We start from the raw sequence: 21,333 nt of genomic DNA, 5'->3' as shown, positions 1-21,333 counted from the left end.
TTGGAGAACTTGGCCATTTGATGCATAAAGAGTTCATCCATATCTTCAGCTTGCACAGGCAGCCTGTAGTAAATGCCTACAATGGTGTCCTTTCCATTGTTCTGTCATTGTATTCTTACCCAAACAGTTTCCACAGAACTCCCAGTCTCTGAAGCTTCAATCTCTGTGCAGATATACTCGTTTCTAACATACAATGCGACACCTCCTCCTCGTTTATCAAGTCTGTTTCTTGCAAATAAGTTGTATCCTTCTAGTCTTGTATTCCAATCATGTGTATTGTCCCACCAAGTTTCAGTGATTCCAATGACATCATATTTCTTTTCCTGTGTTAGTAGTTCCAATTCTCCTTGTTTGTTGCCCATGCTTTGTGCATTAGTATAGAAACATTTTAGTTTGTGATTGGTTTCTCTTTCTCCAATATTTTTATTAATTAGATTCTTTCGTCTTTGTTCTTCCTTTCCACTTCTAATAGCAGAGTTCTCAATAGCATTTGTCAGGTGTATGGCTTTTTCTGGTCTTTTGCTTCCCTTCCCATGTTGTTCTAGTTTAAAGCTCTCCTTACAAGTGTAGCAAGGCGACTTCCAAATACATGTTTTCCAGTCTTCGTAAGGTGCACCCCCATCTCTAGCAAGTAGTCCATCGTAAAGGTAATTCACTCCGTGATCCAGAAATCCAAATCGTTGCTGACGGCACCATCGACGTAGCCAGCTGTTGACCTGCAGAATCTTATTCCACCTCCTTGTTCCATGGCCATCCACTGGGAGGATGGAAGAGAAGACCCCCTGCGCTCCCAGTTCTTTCACTTTCTTGCCTAAGTCTTCAAAGTCTCTGCAGATGGTTTCCAGGTCATTTCTTGCGGTGTCATTTGTCCCCACATGTAGTAGCAGGAATGGGTAGTCATCTGTAGGTCTGAAGAGTCCTGATATCCTGTCAGACACATCTTTAATTTTTGCACCAGGAAGACAGCACATTTCTCTTGAAGTTATATCCGGTCTGCAGATAGCGGCCTCTGTTCCTCTCAACAGGGAATCCCCCATGACCACCACTCTCCGTTTCTTCTTCACAACATTTTTCTTTCTCCATCCAGGAGGACTCTGAAGGCGTACAAGGTTGCTGTTTGTGGGCAAAGTCTTATCCTGATGTATTTCTTCATCGTTTTCCTGCGTGAGAGCCTGGTACTGGTTCCTGAGAAGTATGGGTGCTGACTGCCTCCTGATCCTCCTGCTTATCTGGGTCACATGGAATAAATATTAAAATAACAAACCACCAATATACTTACCCCTGATCCGCAGAAGTCCACGAGTGTCCCACGATGATCTTGCGTGGAGAACAGCAGCATCAGCTGATGCTACCGTTCTCTACGGGCTCCAGGAATCCAATGACGGGAGGTAGGTATCCTTCCGCACTGTATTCCTCCTCCACTGTAAAAAAAAAAAGTCCCTAGTCTCACTTTATGGCAAAAGCTGCATGGGAAATTTCTCACACAGCAATGCCATAAAGTGAGACTAGGGACTTTTTTTTACAGTGGAGGAATACATTGCGGAAGGATACCTACCTCCCATCATTGGATTCCAAGATCGTCGTGGGGCACTCGTGGACTTCTGCGGATCATGGGTAAGTATATTGGTGGTTTGTTATTTTAATATTTATTCCACAGATGACAATGGCTTCGGGAATCAAAGTGACAAGTGATGGTGAGTATGTACTGTATGTGTTATAGGTACTGTATGTCTATATGTATGTATTGTATGATTGTATTGTATGCAGTATGTATGTTGTATGCATGTAGTATATATGTAGTATATATGTAGTATGCATGTAGTATATATGTAGTATGTATGTTGCATGCATGTAGTATATATGTAGTATGCATGTTGCATGCATGTGGTATATATGTAGTATGTATGTAGTATGTATGTTGCATGTAGTATATATGTAGTATGTATGTATGTTGCATGCATGTAGTATATATGTGGTATATATGTAGTATGCATGTTGTATGCATGTAGTATATATGTTGTATATATGTATGTTGCATGCATGTGGTATATACACTCACTGGCCACTTTATTAGGTACACCTGTCCAACTGTGTGTTAAGACTTAATTTCTAATCAGCCAATCACATGGCGGCAACTCAGTGCATTTAGGCATGTAGACATGGTCAAGACAATCTCCTGCAGTTCAAACCGAGCATCAGTATGGGGAAGAAAGGTGATTTGAGTGCCTTTGAACGTGGCATGATTGTTGGTGCCAGAAGGGCTGGTCTGAGTATTTCAGAAACTGCTGATCTACTGGGATTTTCACGCACAACCATCTCTAGGGTTTACAGAGAATGGTCCGAAAAAGAAAAAAAATCCAGTGAGCGGCAGTTCTGTGGCTGGAAATGCCATGTTGATGCCAGAGGTCAGAGGAGAATGGGCAGACTGGTTCGAGCTGATAGAAAGGCAACAGTGACTCAAATTGCCACCCGTTGCAACCAAGGTAGGCAGAAGAGCATCTCTGAACGCACAGTGCGTCGAACTTTGAGGCAGATGGGCTACAGCAGCAGAAGACCACACTGGGTACCACTCCTCTCAGCTAAGAACAGGAAACTGAGGCTACAATTTGCACAAGCTCATCGAAATTGGACAGTAGAAGATTGGAAAAACGTTGCCTGGTCTGATGAGTCTCGATTTCTGCTGCGACATTCGGATGGTAGGGTCAGAATTTGGCGTAAACAACATGAAAGCATGGATCCATCCTGCCTTGTATCAACGGTTCAGGCTGGTGGTGGTGGTGTCATGGTGTGGGGATTTTTTTCTGGGCACTCTTTGGGCCCCTTGGTACCAATTGAGCATCGTTGCAACGCCACAGCCTACCTGAGTATTGTTGCTGACCATGTCCATCCCTTTATGACCACAATGTACCCAACATCTGATGGCTACTTTCAGCAGGATAATGCGCCATGTCATAAAGCTCGAATCATCTCAGATTGGTTTCTTGAACATGACAATGAGTTTACTGTACTCAAATGGCCTCCTCAGTCACCAGATCTCAATCCAATAGAGCATCTTTGGGATGTGGTGGAACGGGAGATTCGCATCAGGGATGTGCAGCCGACAAATCTGCGCCAACTGTGTGATGCCATCATGTCAATATGGTCCAAAATCTCTGAGGAATGCTTCCAGCACCTTGTTGAATCTCTGCCACGAAGAATTGAGGCAGTTCTGAAGGCAAAAGGGGGTCCAACCCCTTACTAGCATGGTGTACCTAATAAAGTGGCCAGTGAGTGTATGTAGTATGCATGTAGTATATATGTGGTATATATGTAGTATGTATGTAGTATGCATGTAGTATATATGTAGTATATATGTAGTATGCATGTTGCATGCATGTAGTATATATGTAGTATATATGTAGTATGTATGTTGCATGTGGTATATATGTATGTTGCATGCATGTAGTATATATGTGGTATATATGTAGTATGCATGTTGCATGCATGTAGTATATATGTTGCATATATGTATGTTGCATGCATGTGGTATATATGTAGTATGCATGTATATTGCATGCATGTAGTATATATGTAGTATGTATGTTGCATGTAGTATATATGTTGTATATATGTATGTTGCATGCATGTAGTATATATGTTGTATATATGTATGTTGCATGCATGTGGTATATATGTAGTATGCATGTAGTATATATGTGGTATATATGTAGTATGTATGTTGCATGCATGTAGTATATATGTAGTATGCATGTTGCATGTAGTATATATGTGATATATAGTATGTTGCATGCATGTGGTATATATGTAGTATGTTGCATGCAGTATATGTAGTATGCATGTTGCATGCATGTAGTATATATGTTGTATGTATGTTGCATGCATGTTGCATGTAGTATATATGTAGTATATATGTATGTTGCATGCATGTAGTATATATGTGGTATATATGTAGTATGTTGCATGCATGTGGTATATATGTAGTATGTTGCATGCATGTAGTATGCATGTTGCATGCATGTAGTATATATGTTGTATGTATGTTGCATGCATGTAGTATATATGTAGTATGCATGTTGCATGTAGTATATATGTAGTATATTTGTATGTTGCATGCATGTAGTATATATGTGTATAAAACAACACCATACGGAACCAAATATATATCCCAATAGAGTCGCCCACTTTGTAGTGCCGACTAAATGAGGATATTTTTTCAATATCGGGCATCGGAATCGGAAGTTCAAAGTTGATTGACAGCCGAAATGACGTCATCATGATGCGCGGTGTGTGCGCATCATGATGCGCCGTCATTTCGGGCCTTCCGGGGGGTCTCTGCCGGCCTGCCAGGGGGCTGTGCCGGCCTGCCGGGGGGCTGTGTGGACTGCCCGGGGTCTGTACCGGCCTGCCGGGGGGCTGTGCCGGCCTGCCGGTGGTCTGTGCACCCTGTGGGGGTCTGTACCGGCCTGCCGGGGGGCTGTGCCGGCCTGCCGGGGGGCTGTGCCGGCCTGCCGGGGGGCTGTGCTGATGTCCGGGGGTCTGTGCAGGCATCGTCCGATAGGACTACAAGTCCCATCGGGCGATGCCTGCTACCATGACAGTGATTGACACATTAGCCAATGATGGGACAGTAGTAGTCCCATCATCCGGCTAATGTGTTAAATGCATGCTACATACATACTACATGCTACATACATACTACATATATGCATCATACATACTACATGCTACATACATACTACATACATACTGCATGCTACATACATACTACATGCTACATACATACTACATACATACTACATATATACTACATGCATGCTACATACATACTGCATGCATGCTACATACATACTACATGCTACATACATACTACATGCATGCTACATACTACATGCTACATACATACTACATATATACTACATGCATGCTACATACATACTACATACATACTACATGCATGCTACATACATACTACATACATACTACATATATACTACATGCATGCTACATACATACTACATGCTACATACATACTACATATATACTACATGCATGCTACATACATACTACATGCTACATACATACTACATACATGCTACATACATACTACATACATACTACATACAATACATTCATACAATACATACATAGACATACAGTACATATAACAAAGAGTAACATACTTACCAATACTTGTCACATTGTTCCCCGAAGCCATTGTCTTTTACGGAATAAATATTAACATAACAAACCACAAAAATACTCACCCATGATCCGAAGCAGTCCACGAGTGTGTCCCACGACGATCTTGGGTAGAGAACTGCAGCATCAGCTGATGCTGCCGCTCTCTACAGGCTGCAGGAATCCAATGACGGAAGGTAGGTATCCTTCCGCACTGTATTCCTCCGCCACTTAAAAAAAAAAAAGTCCCTAGTCTCACTTTATGGTAAAAGCTGTGTGGGACCCCCGGACATCAGCACAGCCCCCCGGCAGGCCGGTACAGACCCCCACAGGGTGCACAGACCACCGGCAGGCCGGCACAGCCCCCCGGCAGGCCGGTACAGACCCCGGGCAGTCCACACAGCCCCCCGGCAGGCCGGCACAGCCCCCCGGCAGGCCGGTACAGACCCCGGGCAGTCCGCACAGCCCACCGGCAGGCCGGCACAGCCCCCCGGCAGGCCAGCAGAGACCCCCGGAAGGCCCGTACAGACCCCCGAGAGGCTGTACAAGGGCAGGAAAGGGTTTTTCCAATTCCGATACCGGAAGTCTCATAGACTTGAATGGGACTTCCGGTATCGGCATCGGCGATACCGATATTTTTTTTTAAGATCGGCCGATCCATTCCGATCCGATATTTTGAAGTATCGGACGGTATCGCTCAACTCTACTCAACACTACTCTGGAGTGGTTTCCTGCAAAGCAGGTTGCGCTACTATTGCTGGTCCAGAGGTGGCAGCAGCATCCAGACCTAAAGAGCTGGTCTGAGCAGGGTCCCTGGATCACTGAGATTGCTGTGCAGCTCCCTGAGTGGTCGGAAAGGAGTGGGAGACCGCTGGATGTATGGCTCTGGATTCCTGCTGTGCAGCTGCAGGAATCTGATGCCTAACATTACCTCCCCTCCTAGGGCCCCCCACTGCTGAGCCTTGCTACGCTCAAAGGCCGTGATCAGGAGCGGAGCGTGGATGTTCTCCACTGGCTCCCAGGTCCAGGCCTCTGGACCATGACCCTTCCAGTCCACCAAATAAAACTTTTTGCCACGCACAATCCTGCCTCCCACAATGGCGTTAACCTCAAACTCGTCCAAAGACAAGTCTGATGACCCGGCAGATGACTCAGAGAAGCGGGCCATGTGAACAGGTTTGAGAAGGGACACATGGAAAACGTCAGAAATGGCTAAATGTGGAGGAAGAGCCAGGCGGTAGACCACCGAGCTGATTCGCTCGAGAACCTTAAAAGGTCCGATGTATCGCGGCGCAAACTTGGAGGACTCGGCCCACAGCTTGATGTTTCGAGCAGAGAGCCACACCAAGTCGCCGGGGGAAAAGGTTGGAGCGGGTCGCCAATGTGTGTCGGCGAATGCCCTCATTTTTTCTTTAAGGGCACGAATAGCATCCTGAGTGCGATCCCAAATGTCGCGAGCCTCCACTGCCCAGTCTGCCACTCTGGAGTCAGCGGAGGACACTGGCATCAGGACAGGGATGCGCGGATGCTGGCTGTAATTTAAAAGGAACGGCATCTGACCAGTGGAATCAGCCACTGAATTATTCAGGGCAAATTCAGCCCATGATAGCAAGGATGTCCAGTCATCCTGCCTGGCAGAGATGAAATGCCGCAGGTACGTGACCAAGGTTTGGTTGGCTCTCTCAACCAAGCCGTTCGTCTCGGGATGGTAAGCGGAGGACAGGTTTAGCTCAATGCTGAGTAGGCTGCAGAGCTCCCTCCAAAACCGGGACGCGAACTGGGGACCTCGATCACTGACAGTTTTGTCCGGCATGCCATGCAGACGGAATACATGTTTTATGAACAGTGTGGCAAGACCACGAGCGGAAGGCAACCGTGCGAGTGGCACCAGATGCACCATTTTAAAAAAATGGTCGGTGACCACCCAGATGACCATACTGCCACCAGACTTGGGCAGGCCAACTACAAAATCCATGCCAACCATCTCCCAATGTCTATCCACCACCGGCAAAGGGTACAATAACCCAGCCAGCCTCTGTCTAGAGGACCTGTTCCGTGCACACGAGACGCATGCTTGTATGTATTCCTCAGTGTCTCGAGCCATGTGCGGCCACCAATACGACCTTGCCAGGAGTTCTGTGGTCCGCTTATTGCCAAAGTGACCACACACCCTGGACGCGTGTGCCCAGGCAAGAAACTTCGGCCGTAGCTGAGGAAGCACAAAGGTCTTGCCCGGTGGCACTGACTCAAGAGCAACTGGAGCCACAGTCGTAAAGCTCTCCGGAGGGAGAATTAACCGTGGCTCAGCCTCCCCTTCTTCCGCTGAGACCACCGAGCGCGAGAGAGCATCCGCACGGACGTTCTTCTCTCCAGAGAGATAGTGCAAGGTGAAGCGGAAGTGGCAGAAGAAGAGCGACTACCTAGCTTGACGAGAGTTCAAGCGCTGGGCCGTTTGTAAATAGACCAGATTTTTATGGTCCGTATACACCTGGAAGGGAAACCGGGCTCACTCCAGGAGATGTCTCCACTCGGAAAAGGCCAACTTCATTGCTAGCAACTCCCTGTCCCCGATGGAGTAATTCTTCTCCGCCGGTGAGAAGGTCTTAGAGAAGAAGAAGCAGGGATGCTTCCGACCTTGAGCATCCTTCTGGAAAAGGACTGCTCCTGCACCGATGGAAGAGGCATCCACCTACAGGATAAACGGTTTATCCACATCGGGACGGTGTAAGATGGGAGCGCCAGTAAAATGCGATTTTAGAGACGAGAAGGCCTTGGAGACCTGTTCAGACCAAGCGTTAGGATTAGCTCCTTTCTTTGTGAGAGCAACCAAAGGAGCTACCAGTGTGAAGTGAGGTATGAACTGGAGGTAATAGTTGACGAACCCTAGTAAGCGCTGCACCGCTTTGAGTGAGTGTGGTTCCTGCCAGTCCATTACCGCTTGCAGTTTGGCAGGATCCATAGCCAACCCCTGGGCCGAGATGATGTAGCTCAGGAATGGCAAGGACTCCTGCTCAAACTGGCACTTCTCCAGCTTGGCGAAAAGAGAGTTCGCCCGCAGACGGTCGAAGACACTGCAGACATCTCTCCGGTGGGCGGTCAAATCTGGCGAGAAGGTGAGGATGTCATCCAGATAGACCACCACCGAGGTGGAGAGCATATCGCGGAAGACATCGTTGACGAAATCATGGAAGACAGCAGGCGCATTACAAAGGCCGAAGGGCATGACCAGATATTCATAGTGGCCATCCCTGGTATTAAAGGCTGTCTTCCACTCGTCTCCTTCGCAAATGCGGATCAGGTTGTACGCCCCCCGTAGATCTAATTTCGTAAAGATCCGGGCCCCTCGCAACCTGTCAAATAGCTCAGAGATCAACGGGAGAGGGTATTTGTTTTTAACTGCAATGGCGTTGAGACCTCTGTAGTCAATGCAGGGACGTAACTCTCCGCTCTTCTGCACGAAGAAGTACCCTGCACCAGCCGGCAACATCGACTTTCTGATAAAACCTCTGGCCAGGTTCTCCCGGATATATTGAGACATAGCCTCTGTCTCAGGTAGTGACAGCAGATACACATAGCCTCTAGGAGGTTCCGTTCCTGGCAGAAGATCAATCGGGCAATTGTAAGGACGGTGCGGCGGGAGTGTCTCCGCAGATTTTTTAAGAGATGTCCGCGTACTGGTCGTAAGGTTTAGGAAGCGCGGAGAGATCCGCGGGCACTTCAGTGGAAGCTACCTGAACACTGCCCTTCAGGCACCTTCCCTCACAGTCCTTGCTCCAACCCAGTATATTCCCCGAAGCCCAATCAATATGAGGGGAGTGACAACGGAGCCAGGGAACTCCGAGAAGCACCTGGTCGATGCAATCTGGCAAAATGAACAAGGACAGAATCTCACAATGAGAGGGTGAGATTGAGAGCCCGAGTGGGGTTGTCTGGTGGGTCACCTGAGAAGGTGCACCATTAACCACCCTGATGGTCAGAGGTTGGGGCAGTAACACCAGTGGAATAGCGAGTTTCTGGGCGAAGGTCGAGGGCATAAAGTTCCCCTAAACCCCGGAATCCACGGTAACCTCTACCTCCCAGGTGGAGGCTCCACTATCTAATGTCCCTCGGAATACCGGTTTGGGAGAGAAGGGTTTCATATTTGTCTGGCCACCACCTACGACCACTGGACGTGATCGTTTTTCCGACCGCAGAGGACACATGCTAGTGTGGCGCCCCTGAGGATTCAGTTGCCACAGAGGTACAGCACCTCCTCCTGAGGTGTGGTACCCCACCTTCCAGGTGAGTTGGAGGCTCCTGACCACACTCCAACACTTGCATCCCACACAACACAGTAGTTCAGCAAAGCCACATTGCGGCTCCGTGCTTGGAGTGTAGCAGAGCACTTTTGGTGGCTCCCTGCTTGGAACACGAAATGTGCTGGGAGGCGGGTGGAGTTACAATACATAAAAGAGTGGGAAGGTTTAGAATTTCAGGTCAGTCAGTCAGTGAGGAGGAAGGAGAGAAGATCCCTGGGAGAGGGATGGAGGAAGGAGGTGCTGCAGCAGATCTCAGTGACCTGGGTCTGCAGGCACGGGAAAGGAAAGAAGGAGAAAGACATTGAACAGAAACCTGATCTTCCATAAGACGACTAGTACGGAACGTAGGAGTAAAAGAGAAAAGAGGACGTGGGTTAGGAGAGAACCCTGCCTAGAAGTTCTAAGCGCAAGACCGGGGCCCGGTCCCCGAGGTTGTATGGATACTAATGATCCTGCAGCAGACACCGAAGGAATAGTGGGCTGTAAATGCACTACTCCCACCTCAGACTTGGGGCACAACAGCAACATTGATAGTGAGCCGGGACTCAGGAGCAAGGGGTCCCCGAAGCAGGCTAGAGCTGTCTGCCGTTCAAGTATAGTTCTTGGGAACATCTGTCAGGAGTAACTCCAGTGTAACTCAATACTAGGAGTGCTTCACACAAAAGGCGCTATAACAGGAGACGTTCAGAAAGGCACATGTTGGTGGAGTGTTGGAAGGGAGCATTCCATCTCTCCTGGAGGTTGACTGAGTCCCTGACCCGGAGGACACGGCATGGAGGCAGGCACCTGAGTACACTACAGACTGAATAGAGCTTTGGAACTACAAGCCCTGGTGTCCTCCATTTATTCCTGAGCCAACACACCCTGTACCACTACATCTGGGTACCAACTTCTACACCGCCTGTGCCTCTCCTATACCCCTACATCTACACTGCCCTGGGACTACAGCTCCACCTGTGGGGAGCTTCACCATCTTGGTTGCAACACACCACCAGTCCCAGAGGATGTGCATGCAGCGTCGGCTTCACATCTCACTTCCTGAACACCACAGGTGGCGTCACGAACTATTCATTCAATTACCCGCATTCAAACCATTCAATTCCCCCATTACTTGGGCGCCCAGGGCCACGGACCAGGTCACCGCTGCTGTGACACATCCCGCTGACACCGGCCCGGTACCGAGTACCCCACAGCCCTGGGAGGGCGACCCACTAGCCGAGTGACCAAACTGCCGGCACCGGTAACAACGTGCGAAGCTTCGCACATTACGTGGCTTGGAGCCGGTGCGAGACACCTCCATAGGTTCGGAGGATGTAAGCTCCTGAGCGGAAGATCTTAGCGGCTCGGTGAGGGTGGGAGCCAAGTTAACCCTTCGTCTGGATTGCGCACGTTCCAGCCCGCGCTCCATAAACCGGAGATCAATGCGGGTGGAGAAGGCAATCACTTCCTCCAGACTTGTGGGGACCTCTCTGGTTGCTAGAGCATCTTTGACATGCTCTGCTAACCTTCTCCAAAACACAGGGATGAGTGCTTTATCGGGCCACTCTAGTTCGGAAGCCAATGTCCGGAATCGGAAGGCATAATGGCTGACCGAGAGAGACCCCAGCATTAGGGCCAATAATTGCAGAGAGGTGTCGTGCGTGATCCGTGGTCCCAAAAATACCTGCTTCAGAGCCGCGAGGAACTGAGCAGCCCCCTGAACCACGGGATCATCACGCTCCCACTATGGCGTAGCCCACTCTAATGCCCTGCCAGGTAAAAGAGAAACAATAAAACCCACCTTAGCCTGCTCTGTAGGGAACTGTGCAGCCAGTAACTCAAGCTGGATAGAGCACTGACTCACGAATCCCATACAGGTGGCGCTGTCACCCGAAAACTTGTCGGGGAGCGGGAGGCAAGATATTGTCGGTATAGGCATGAGTGTGGGCACGCATGAGACAGCCTCTGTGACTGACTGAGCAGCGGCTACCGTAACATTCGAAGCTGAGGTGGAGACCTCGATAGCCGCTAACCTGCTCTCCTGCTGCCGAATGTACCGCTGCAGCTGCTGCAGGTCCGCCATTACTAGCCAGACCCTGGCGCTAGTATAATGTTAGGGACGGCAGAACGCACTAGATATAAATAATAGGAAGTGTGTTCGCTGCCCTAGGGTCCACTGTGCAGTAGGTGTAACAACCGCTGCTGAGTAATGGCGGACTCGCTTATATGGCGGTATACTGCACTCGGGTTAAACGTCACCCGGGGTGCGCAGAGCGGACTCTGTTAAACTCTTAGAGGCGCTTTAGTACAAATAAAGCATAAACGCCGAGCCTGTTAGCTTCACAGGTCTCAGCTGGCGTGCACACACGGTATATGGTCACAGGACACGGCCCAAGACAGAGGTCGGTGTCCGTCTTGACCTACCGTGCGTGCGGCGTCGCAACCGCGGACGCCGGTAAGTGCTGCTAACTGCAGGGCGGCGGTAACTACTGCTGCTATACAATAGTGCCGTGAGGCGTGACACCATCGGACGCTAGTGCAGAGGTGTGGTATGCACTGTGGCCTATAGCTTGCCACTGACTATCTCTCTAGTTCCCTATCCACATGTGTAATATCAGAGGGAAGGAGTTTCAAATGAGTCAGTCACCAGAATCATACATCCGTCACCATTCACACATAGCAAGTATAGCCATTACTGGTCCAGAGGTAGCAGCAACTTCCAGACCCAGACAGCTGGTCTGAGCAGGGTGCCTGGATCGCCGAAATTGCCGTGCAGGTCCCTGAGCGGTCGGAAAGGAATGGGAGACAGCTGGATGGCTCTGGATTCCTGCTGTGCAGCTGCAGGAATCCGACGCCTAACAGTATTATAGTAGTTATATTCTTGTACATAGGGGAGTATTATAGTAGTTATATTCTTGTACATAGGAGGCAGTATTATAGTAGTTATATTCTTCTACATAGGAGCTGTATTATAGTAGTTATATTCTTGTACAAAGGAGGCAGTATTATAGTAGTTATATTCTTGTACATAGGAGCAGCATTATAGTAGTTATATTCTTGTATATAGGGGCAGTATTATAGTAGTCATATTCTTGTACATAAGGGCAGTATTATAGTAGTTATATTCTTGTACATAAGGGCAGTATTATAGTAGTTATATTCTTGTACATAGGAGCAGTATTTTAGTAGTTATATTCTTGTACATAGGAGCAGTATTATAGTAGCTATATTCTTGTACATAGGAGGCAGTATTATAGTAGTTATATTCTTGTACATAGGGGCAGTATTATAGTAGTTATAATCTTGTACATCGGGGCAGTATTATAGTAGTTATATTCTTGTACATAGGGGCAGTATTATAGTAGTTATATTCTTATACATAGGGGTAGTATTATAGTAGTTATATTCTTGCACATAGGAGCAGTATTATAGTAGTTAAATTCTTGTTCATAGGGGCAGTATTATAGTAGTTATATTCCTGTACATAGGAGCAGTATTATAGTAGTTATATTCTTATACATAGGGGTAGTATTATAGTAGTTATATTCTTGCACATAGGAGCAGTATTATAGTTGTTATATTCTTGTACATAGGGGTAGTATTATAGCAGTTATATTCTTGTACATAGGGGGCAGTATTATAGTAGTTATATTGTACATAGGAGCAGTATTATAGTAGTTATATTCTTGTACATAGGAGCAGTATTATAGTAGTTATATTCTTGTACATAGGGGCAGTATTATAGTAGTTATATTCTTGTATATAGGGGCAGTATTATAGTAGTTCTATGCTTTTACATGTGGAGTAATATAATCTCAGTTAAATTAATGGGAAAAATACAATTATGCTTCTGTCCAAGAGGTATAAAATCAGTTGAGCTGAATGAGATATTGTGAATAATTAGGCCTTGATTACAGCTGTTTTTCTTAATGTGTGGCTTTAGAAACAAGATTGTGGCTACATAATGAGAGGATTGTGTCCTCTTCTCTGAGTTACCTTCATGTTTGTGTGAATCACTATCCCTCGAATGATGAAGCAGCCATCCGGTTGCTGCTGTTGTCCCAGCCATACCAAAGCCTCGTCTATCACATTAATATCAATAAAGATGTAGGAGAAAGTCTGCCAGAAACACTTGATCGTGAATGCGGTGAGCCTGGGGACACAGACAGTTCTGTAAGTGACAAGTAGGATGAAAATCCTTAGAGCAAATCAGAGTAGAATGGAAAACATCGGACAATGTACAAATGGAATAGAAAGCTGCGTGCGTAGAGAATAGGATGACCCAGATCCTGGTGGGGAGAAAGTCTGCCGGTGGATGACGAGACTCCCTGTCTGTCCATAGAGGGCTGAATAATCCAGCAGATTTCTGGTGCAAAATTGCTTGAAATGTTCAAAAATGTTCACACTACTCGAAGTTGTGCAAAATGTTTTTCTGATTTTGCCATTTTCACAAGTGATGGCAAACTCGGCCAACTCATGGAAAAGTGCATGGCCCAACAAATTCATCATCATGTACTCCATAAAAGTGACATAAATTGCAACAGAAATATATGGCCGATCCAAAGAGCAGCTAAAGATGCGCCACATTCATTAAGAGGTGCACAGTCCTGCATCTTATTCATCAAGAGCGGCGGAGAATATGGCAATCTTGATGAATCAGGGCCATTTTGTCCAAAGCTTTATGTGGGTTAATAAGTTAAAGGGAACCTGTTACCAGGTTTGTTCGATAGGAGATACGGTCACCACCTTTCAGGCCTGATATACAGCATTCTATAACACTGGACATAAGCTGTCCTGGAAGACAAGAAAAAGGGCTTTTATTATACTCACCTGCGGGAGGTCCAGACCGAGGGGCGTCTATGTTCTTGGTCCGGCGCCTCCCATTTTCTTGCGATGACGTCCTCCTCCTGCTTGGATCGCGTGGATTTTGGGTTCCCACATCATCCAAAGTGTCCTCGGCATCGCGCTCCTGCGCTGGCGTACTTATCTGCCCTGTTGAGGGCAGAGCAAAGTACTGCTGTGCACAAGTTCCGGGAAAGGTGAGAGAGCCCCGGCGCCTGCACACTGCAGGGCAGAGAAGTACTATCCCAATAATAAAAATCCTAGCGATACATGGAATATTTTCTATGTATCCTTTGGATACACTATACACTTAGGGATATATAGATGAAATATTATCAAATCCTATATACATATTTTGGCACTTTATGCACTACTGCACTTTTTCTCATAGGTATTATTATACCTTAATCAAATATATCACTCATTTTTATTCATTTCCATCATTATTCTTTCACATCATACACCTGTAGCATTTGGAGGTTTTCCATTCACCTCACTTTTATGCCACTCTTTATTGTACACGTTTATTAGATTATTCTGGCGTCCTATGGATAGCCCATTCATATGCCTTTCATTCCCTCTAGTAAAATGGATGCTAGTGAGCTTTGTGATGGTGTGATATGTTATATGGGTTTCATTTTGTGTCTATTTATATTTTACGGATTTCCATAGTGTTCTCTTGTTGCCCTGTATCATTCTGTGTATTCCCCATATTGTCTAGAGTCTCAATTACCATACCTTCCAAAAGTCTGATAATTGGATTAGCTCACTTACTGTCTGCAGCCTGATTGTATCTATGCCTCTTGGTGAACCCCATGTAGTGCCTTAATCCCCAAGGCACCTTTGTCAGGACTGAGAGGCCTGAAAACCGCTCCAACCTGTCTGACTACCCCTGGACATAAGGAGGGGGCTGGGGAGGACAGGAGCTGTTCAAGTCAGACCCTGTGTGGTGATGATCGTGTGAAGACGGCATGTCAGAGAGAAGGGGAAGCATATGGACCCATTTTATCCTCTGTCTGCTGGATTATTGGACTCTCATGTCCTTGGACATTCATCCTGTTCCTGAACTGCATTCGTGTTCTGGACTATTGTATCCTCAGTGTGGTGGATTGTTTATGGACCTTTTAGTTTTGCCTATAATAAAGGTCTTGGGATTGTTCACACTTCCCTCGCTCTGTTGATTGTGTGGTATCGGAGAAGCACCCCTTGACAAGCATCCTCTCCTGACCTGTTGTTTTATCACCATTTTTTATGTGTCCTTGTCTTATGTTTTGTTAAACTTTTTACGTGTACGTCTTTATGTTTGTATTTTTCTTTAATAAGGTATTGTCATAATATTTGTGATCATGTCCTTTTTTTGCTTTCCTGTGTTATTTTGGTATTCAGAGTTATTGCCTATATGTCCAGTATATATATTTTTTGATACTTTCTTCTTCTTGTAGGACTTTATTACGGCAGAGAAGTACGCCTGCGCAGGGGCGCGATGCCAGGTAGACTGTGTGGATAATGTAGGAAGGCGTCGTCCACACAAAGCAGGAAGGAGGAGGATGTCATCACAAGAAGAAGGGAGGCGCCGGATCAAGAAGAGCGACACCCCTCAGACCAGACCGCCAGTATAATAAAAGCTGTATTTCTTGCCTTTCAGATCGGGTTGGGGGCAGATATACACTATTATAGAATGCTGTATATCAGACCTGAAAGACGGTGACCTTATCTCACAACGGTCAAACCCGGTGACAGGTTCGCTTTAAGTAGAAGTCAGGAAGAGTGGGAAGAAGGGGGATTTCAGTTGCATTTTGCTAAATTTTTCAAATTTGCTTTTATTTGCGTTTTTTTTTATTCTAGGAGAAAAGAAAGTCAAGTAAGAGGAGAGGAAATATATTCACCAAGAACTTCCTTCTGAATAACTTGGCCCAAATACACTGAATGAGCCATCCGGGTGTTTGTATTGGAGCTGTCGTGCATATCCTGGTGATGGCGACATTGGGATAGTAGTTAGGGGACGGTACAAGGACTTCATTATAGAGGATGTCTGAGAATAGGAGTAACTCACCATCTTGCAGGTAGGATATGATGGTATCTCTTTGTGTAGTCGTCAACTGTCCGGTGACGTCCAGATACAGGAGCACGCTTACCATAGGGCAAACGGTTATCATATTTTGCTCTCCGCAGCCGTAGGGCATTGTTATCAGATTGTCAAGGTTTTGCAGTGATATCCCGACACCGTCCCCTGCGACAAAACGTTGAAACGTTGGGATCTATCAATGAACTTGATTACAATCATTGCAGGCACAAACCCCTAAAGGTCTGTGACCGGAGTATAAAGCGCAATGGAAGTCGAGATCAATCCAAGATATAGAAAGTTTTTGCAAAGTTTTTAAGGTAGATTTAAGTTGTAAATTTCACTTTGGCCAATTTATACATTTACTGTATAACACACCGATTTATCGCTTAGATCTTTGATGGGATGTGTTTGACCTTACCCACTACGACAATACACGCGCTCTGAGTATCCTGCACCCATTCTCTTGGAAGAGTAACTGCGAATGAGCCGTCTATTCTGGGAACAGTAGCTAGAAAAAGAAGAACAGACAGATTTACTGCGTCTCCCAAAAGTAATGTTAAAAAAAAAAAAAGAACAACATTAAAATAAAGTTGAGGACTTATTTACGGTAATAGTTTTCTATCCATGTATAGAAAGTGATACATTATTAAATAGATCTCTTAGACCTGATGAGAATGGTGTACTTGCTGTAAAAATACTGTTTGAATATTTCAATTCAATCTCTGTGCACCAAACCTGATTGATAGCTCCTCAAGGTACTTCCTTCCTGCTGCTGAATCTCCAAACACTGTGCCTGATTGGCATCTCCTCAGTGATTCTCCTCTCTGCTGCTGAATCTCCACCCACCTAGTTGAATGACAACTCCTCAATGCCCCTCCTTCTTTCTACTGTTAAATCTCCGCCCACATAATCTGATTGATAGCGACTGATAGCCCCTCAAGGTACCACCTCCCTGCTGCTGAATCTCCAACCACTGTGCCTGATTGACATTTCCTCAGTGGTTCTACTCCCTGCTACTGAATATTCACATACCTAGTTTGATTGACTAGTCAGTGTCCCTCATCACAGCTGCTTTCAATCAGCCCACCTATCCTAATTGACAGCTGCTTAATGTCCCTCCTTCCTTCTGCGGCTGAATCTCTGCCCACCCAACCTAATTGTCAGCTCCTCTGTGTCCCTTCTGCTGCTAAATCTAAACACACCTCATCTAATTACCAGCTCATCAGTGTCCCTCTGTCCTCCCTATTGCCAAATGTCAGCCCTTCTAGCCTGATTGACAGCTCCCCAGTGTCCCTCCTCCCTGCCATTCTCACACTGCTCAGTACAAGCTGCACCTGCCAGTCAGGAAGGAGGAGCGGAGACTGAAGACACTTGGACTCATGAGCTCTCGTTCTATAGCGGGGCAGTCTGACATAGATTGTCACAGTAAGTACACAAACCCATCAGGTCACAGATCTATTTCACTAGGGACACAGATTTGACTGTGAATTCTACTTCATGTTATAATGAGAAACGTCTGACTGTAAAAGTCATTTCCACTGTTCTATTTTAGCAAGCATGGTGTTTTATTTGCAGCATTTTTCCATTATTTTTGCTGTATTTTGTGTTCTTTTTTTTACATTTTCACCACTTTTTCTCATAACACAGCAAAAAAATACACACGAAAATCAGGACACGTTTTATTTGGACAGAAAAAAACACTGCAAAAAATACAGTGTGAAAATGTCTAAGTGTAAGTTCTTTTTGTGTAAAAAATGCCTAAAACTGATTTCCAATTGATTTCAATGGAACAACGCACCGGCAGGTATGGACTGGGGCTGACATTCAGCCCTGGCATTTGAGATCACACAGGCCCATGTTGTCGCCGTCCCCATGAACCAGATGGGATAAATTACTAATATTACCCTGGATGGAGGAAAGGAAGATTGACTACAAGACCAATATTTCTAATGATACCTGTGGCCTCCTGGGGTAAGTGATGGAGTCAGCGACTTTGTGCTCCGTCACAACTCTTAACAGTATGGGTGTCTTGAGAACACCGATTCTGTTAACAACGTAGCAGACAAGGCAGCCCACGACCAGACAGACCCTTCTGGCATTTGCCAGAATTGCCAGATGGCCAGTCCGGCCCTGCGCACCGGTATTGGACATAACTCATTTTTTACCATTGTTTCTTTTGCATGAAAAAAAAATGCAATGCCAATTATATTAGTGTGTTTTCAGCATGGAGAACACTACAAACTTGCTCATTAAATCATTTGGAAACAGAATGAAGTGACTTCATACAAAAAAACAATTAAAACTACAGAAAAACTCTGTAAGACCATTTTTCATAGTTTTTTTCTTTTTTTGTTGACATTGGCTAAGCTCTAGTTCTATGAGGAAGCTTAGAGAAAAAAAAAAACTTAAAGGGAAACTGTCAGAAGGTTTTTACTATGCTATCTGAGAGCAGCATGATGTAGGGGCAGAGACCCCGATTCCGGCGATGTGTCACTTACTGGGCCGAAGTTTTCAAAGAATCCCTGTTTTTGCTGCTGTAGATGTTGCAGTGCTCAAATGTTGAGCTGTGTATAACCCCGCCCACACCACTGATTGGCAGCTTACTGTGCACACTGTCAGCAAGCTGCCAATCAGTGGTGGGGGCGGGGTTACACAGACTAGCCTGGCTGGCTTGCAGGTGACAACCTAGTCCTGCAGTGATAATCTCCTGCTGATAAAACAATGATTGTATTGAAACTTTAGCAAGCTGACATCACGGGAATCAGGCTCTCTGCTACAGAGGAGCTAATAAATTTGAAGTGGAATTAAATTCTAGTTGAGGTTTTTAAAGATCCACATTCGTCAAAATGTGGATTTTTTTTTTGTAATTCACTACTGCGCTTATTCAACAAAATGGAGGTCACTGGCCGCCATTTTTCTGAACTATAATGTGCCCTCAGTCCATTAAAAAAATTTTTTAAAAGTCATATACTCAACTCACCTTGGCGGACCCTCAACTACTCATCGCCACCCGTCCGCTCCTCGCTGCATCTTCTGATGGACGCTGGAATCATTGAGTCTCTCGCGCTGCACCGGACTTCCGGAAAGGTTCTCCACGGGCGAACGGGAAGTCAACAGTGTCATCACATCACAACATGCGCCACTGACCTCCCATGCAGCTTTGAAGGACCCTCCCGGGCTCCCGAAAAGTCAGAAGTCCGGTGAAGCATGAAAGGACCAAAGATTGAGAGGAGCTGGGGGTCAGATGAAGCGGGGAGGACGGGATGGGTTGCCGCGAGTAGCGGGGAGGTCAGAAAAGTGAACAGAGGGTGAGAATAACGATTTTTATTATTTTTTTTTACATGCTATATGTATTACACTCTGGGGTCCGGAGAGACCCCCAACAGCGTAACAAGGGACATTAAATTTGCAGAGAATAACGTCTCCGCTAATCGAATTTATCAAGAAAAAACGGCGCGATCGGGCAAATTCAATTTCTGCCTGATCCGCTCAAAACCCACAAACAAGCGGTATAAACATAGACATCTCTATATATGATGCAAGTGTTACCGTTCAGACATATGTACGCATTTTGAGTATCTTCTTTCGTGACGCCTCTGGCCTAGATAACAGAGAAGAAGAATAAACCGTGGAAATGTGAATCATGTTCCAATCCGTCCGCCGTTACTCCTCCTAAGATCTTACTTTGACCAGAAGTTTTCTTTCCAGTATGTCTATACTTCCCTCATGGGGCACAAGTACCGGTCTCCCGTCACAGAGTTCACTGCTGGCCACGGCTTCGACTCTCACAACGATGTCTATCAATCCTACAAACACATAAAAACCCATGAAATACATGATAAAAATATCTCCCATATCTTAAAAAGGGGTCTTGTCTCTACCCCCCCGACCCATCAATTTTAGTAAAATCACTCTTTTTCATGTGAAATGAGAGTTTTGGAGCACACTTTATTAGATCTGTGCCTCTTTCACTCCTCCTGGCAATTTTGAAGTAAATGGACACCTGGGTGTTACCAGTTGGGTGGTTGTCCCTGCATGCTGACAGTTTCCAATCAGTGCTGCCAGAATCGGACAGTGTTGAGATGCGTCCTATGACAAGGAGAATGGTAACACCCAGCAATATAGTTTATAGGGATACAAAACACTGAAAATGTAGGAAAAAAATATGCTCCAATAATTATTTTCCAAATTTTCGTATTTTTGTTTGATTCTATTTCGTCTTATATTTCAATTAAAATTGAGAAATGCATAAAGAAATCTTGGCAGGAGATCAGCCATATCCACCTCCTCCTCCTCACTGTCCGGCGTCTGGCAGTAACACAACTGACTGAAGCAGAAGCTTCCCACCTCCTTCCCTGACTGCAGCCGAACAATGGTTATTTAAGCCACGCCTCTTTGGATAATAAGAGAGGCCTTTTGCTAGTCATCAATGCAAAATGGAAGTGATCAGCAGAAGATCAGTTTTTGCCATACGGGTTTTGTGCAAACTTTTCACGGACACAACTCGTATCACTTATTATCTTTTGGGCTGTTCTCATTTCCATTGGCGTTTTTTTGTTTTGTTTTGTTTTTTTGTGGATCCAGTGGTCTGCAACAAAAACTGGAAAATGCAAGTCTATGGGTTTGTGTAAAAAAAAAAAAAAATTGGACGGCTCACAGACGCCATCCGTGTCCTGTCCAAGTTTCAAGTTTGATAGAAGCTTGGGAAAAACTTCTTGCATGCAAAAAAAAAAACAATAAAAATCTCACAGCAAAAAACTGCAATGAAAAGAGAGAGAAAGAGGGAGCAGTCCCTGTGTAATACTGCAGGGTATACGAGAAGATGGTGGGATATATATCTATCACCTGTGTGAGTTGTGTGCTGCACAACTCTGATGTAAGTATAGAACCAAACCATAGGATGCAGCTGCTCCAGCCATTACACTCACACCTAGCGAGTGGAGAGGAAGATTAGGTGTAGAAAAAAATTGT

At 45.8% G+C, this 21,333-nt stretch overlaps 1 protein-coding gene across 1 annotated transcript in view; it reads right to left on the bottom strand.

Moving 5' to 3' along the window:
• Positions 1–21,333, bottom strand: part of LOC141056094 (alpha-2-macroglobulin-like protein 1) — an 80,927-nt gene that overhangs the window by 43,424 nt on the left and 16,170 nt on the right. The window contains exons 8-13 of the mRNA XM_073552751.1: positions 20,047–20,168; positions 19,912–19,963; positions 16,781–16,870; positions 16,351–16,527; positions 16,184–16,265; positions 13,452–13,608 (exon numbers count right to left, since the gene is read on the bottom strand). Coding sequence (XP_073408852.1) covers positions 13,452–13,608; positions 16,184–16,265; positions 16,351–16,527; positions 16,781–16,870; positions 19,912–19,963; positions 20,047–20,168 — 680 coding nt within the window. The remainder of the gene's footprint in view (positions 1–13,451; positions 13,609–16,183; positions 16,266–16,350; positions 16,528–16,780; positions 16,871–19,911; positions 19,964–20,046; positions 20,169–21,333) is intronic.

The sequence above is a fragment of the Dendrobates tinctorius genome, unplaced genomic scaffold (genome assembly GCF_039654945.1).
Source record: "Dendrobates tinctorius isolate UK_male_01 unplaced genomic scaffold, ASM3965494v1 ptg000196l, whole genome shotgun sequence".
Taxonomy (NCBI): domain Eukaryota; kingdom Metazoa; phylum Chordata; class Amphibia; order Anura; family Dendrobatidae; genus Dendrobates; species Dendrobates tinctorius.
This window is presented reverse-complemented; position numbering and strand designations above follow the sequence as displayed.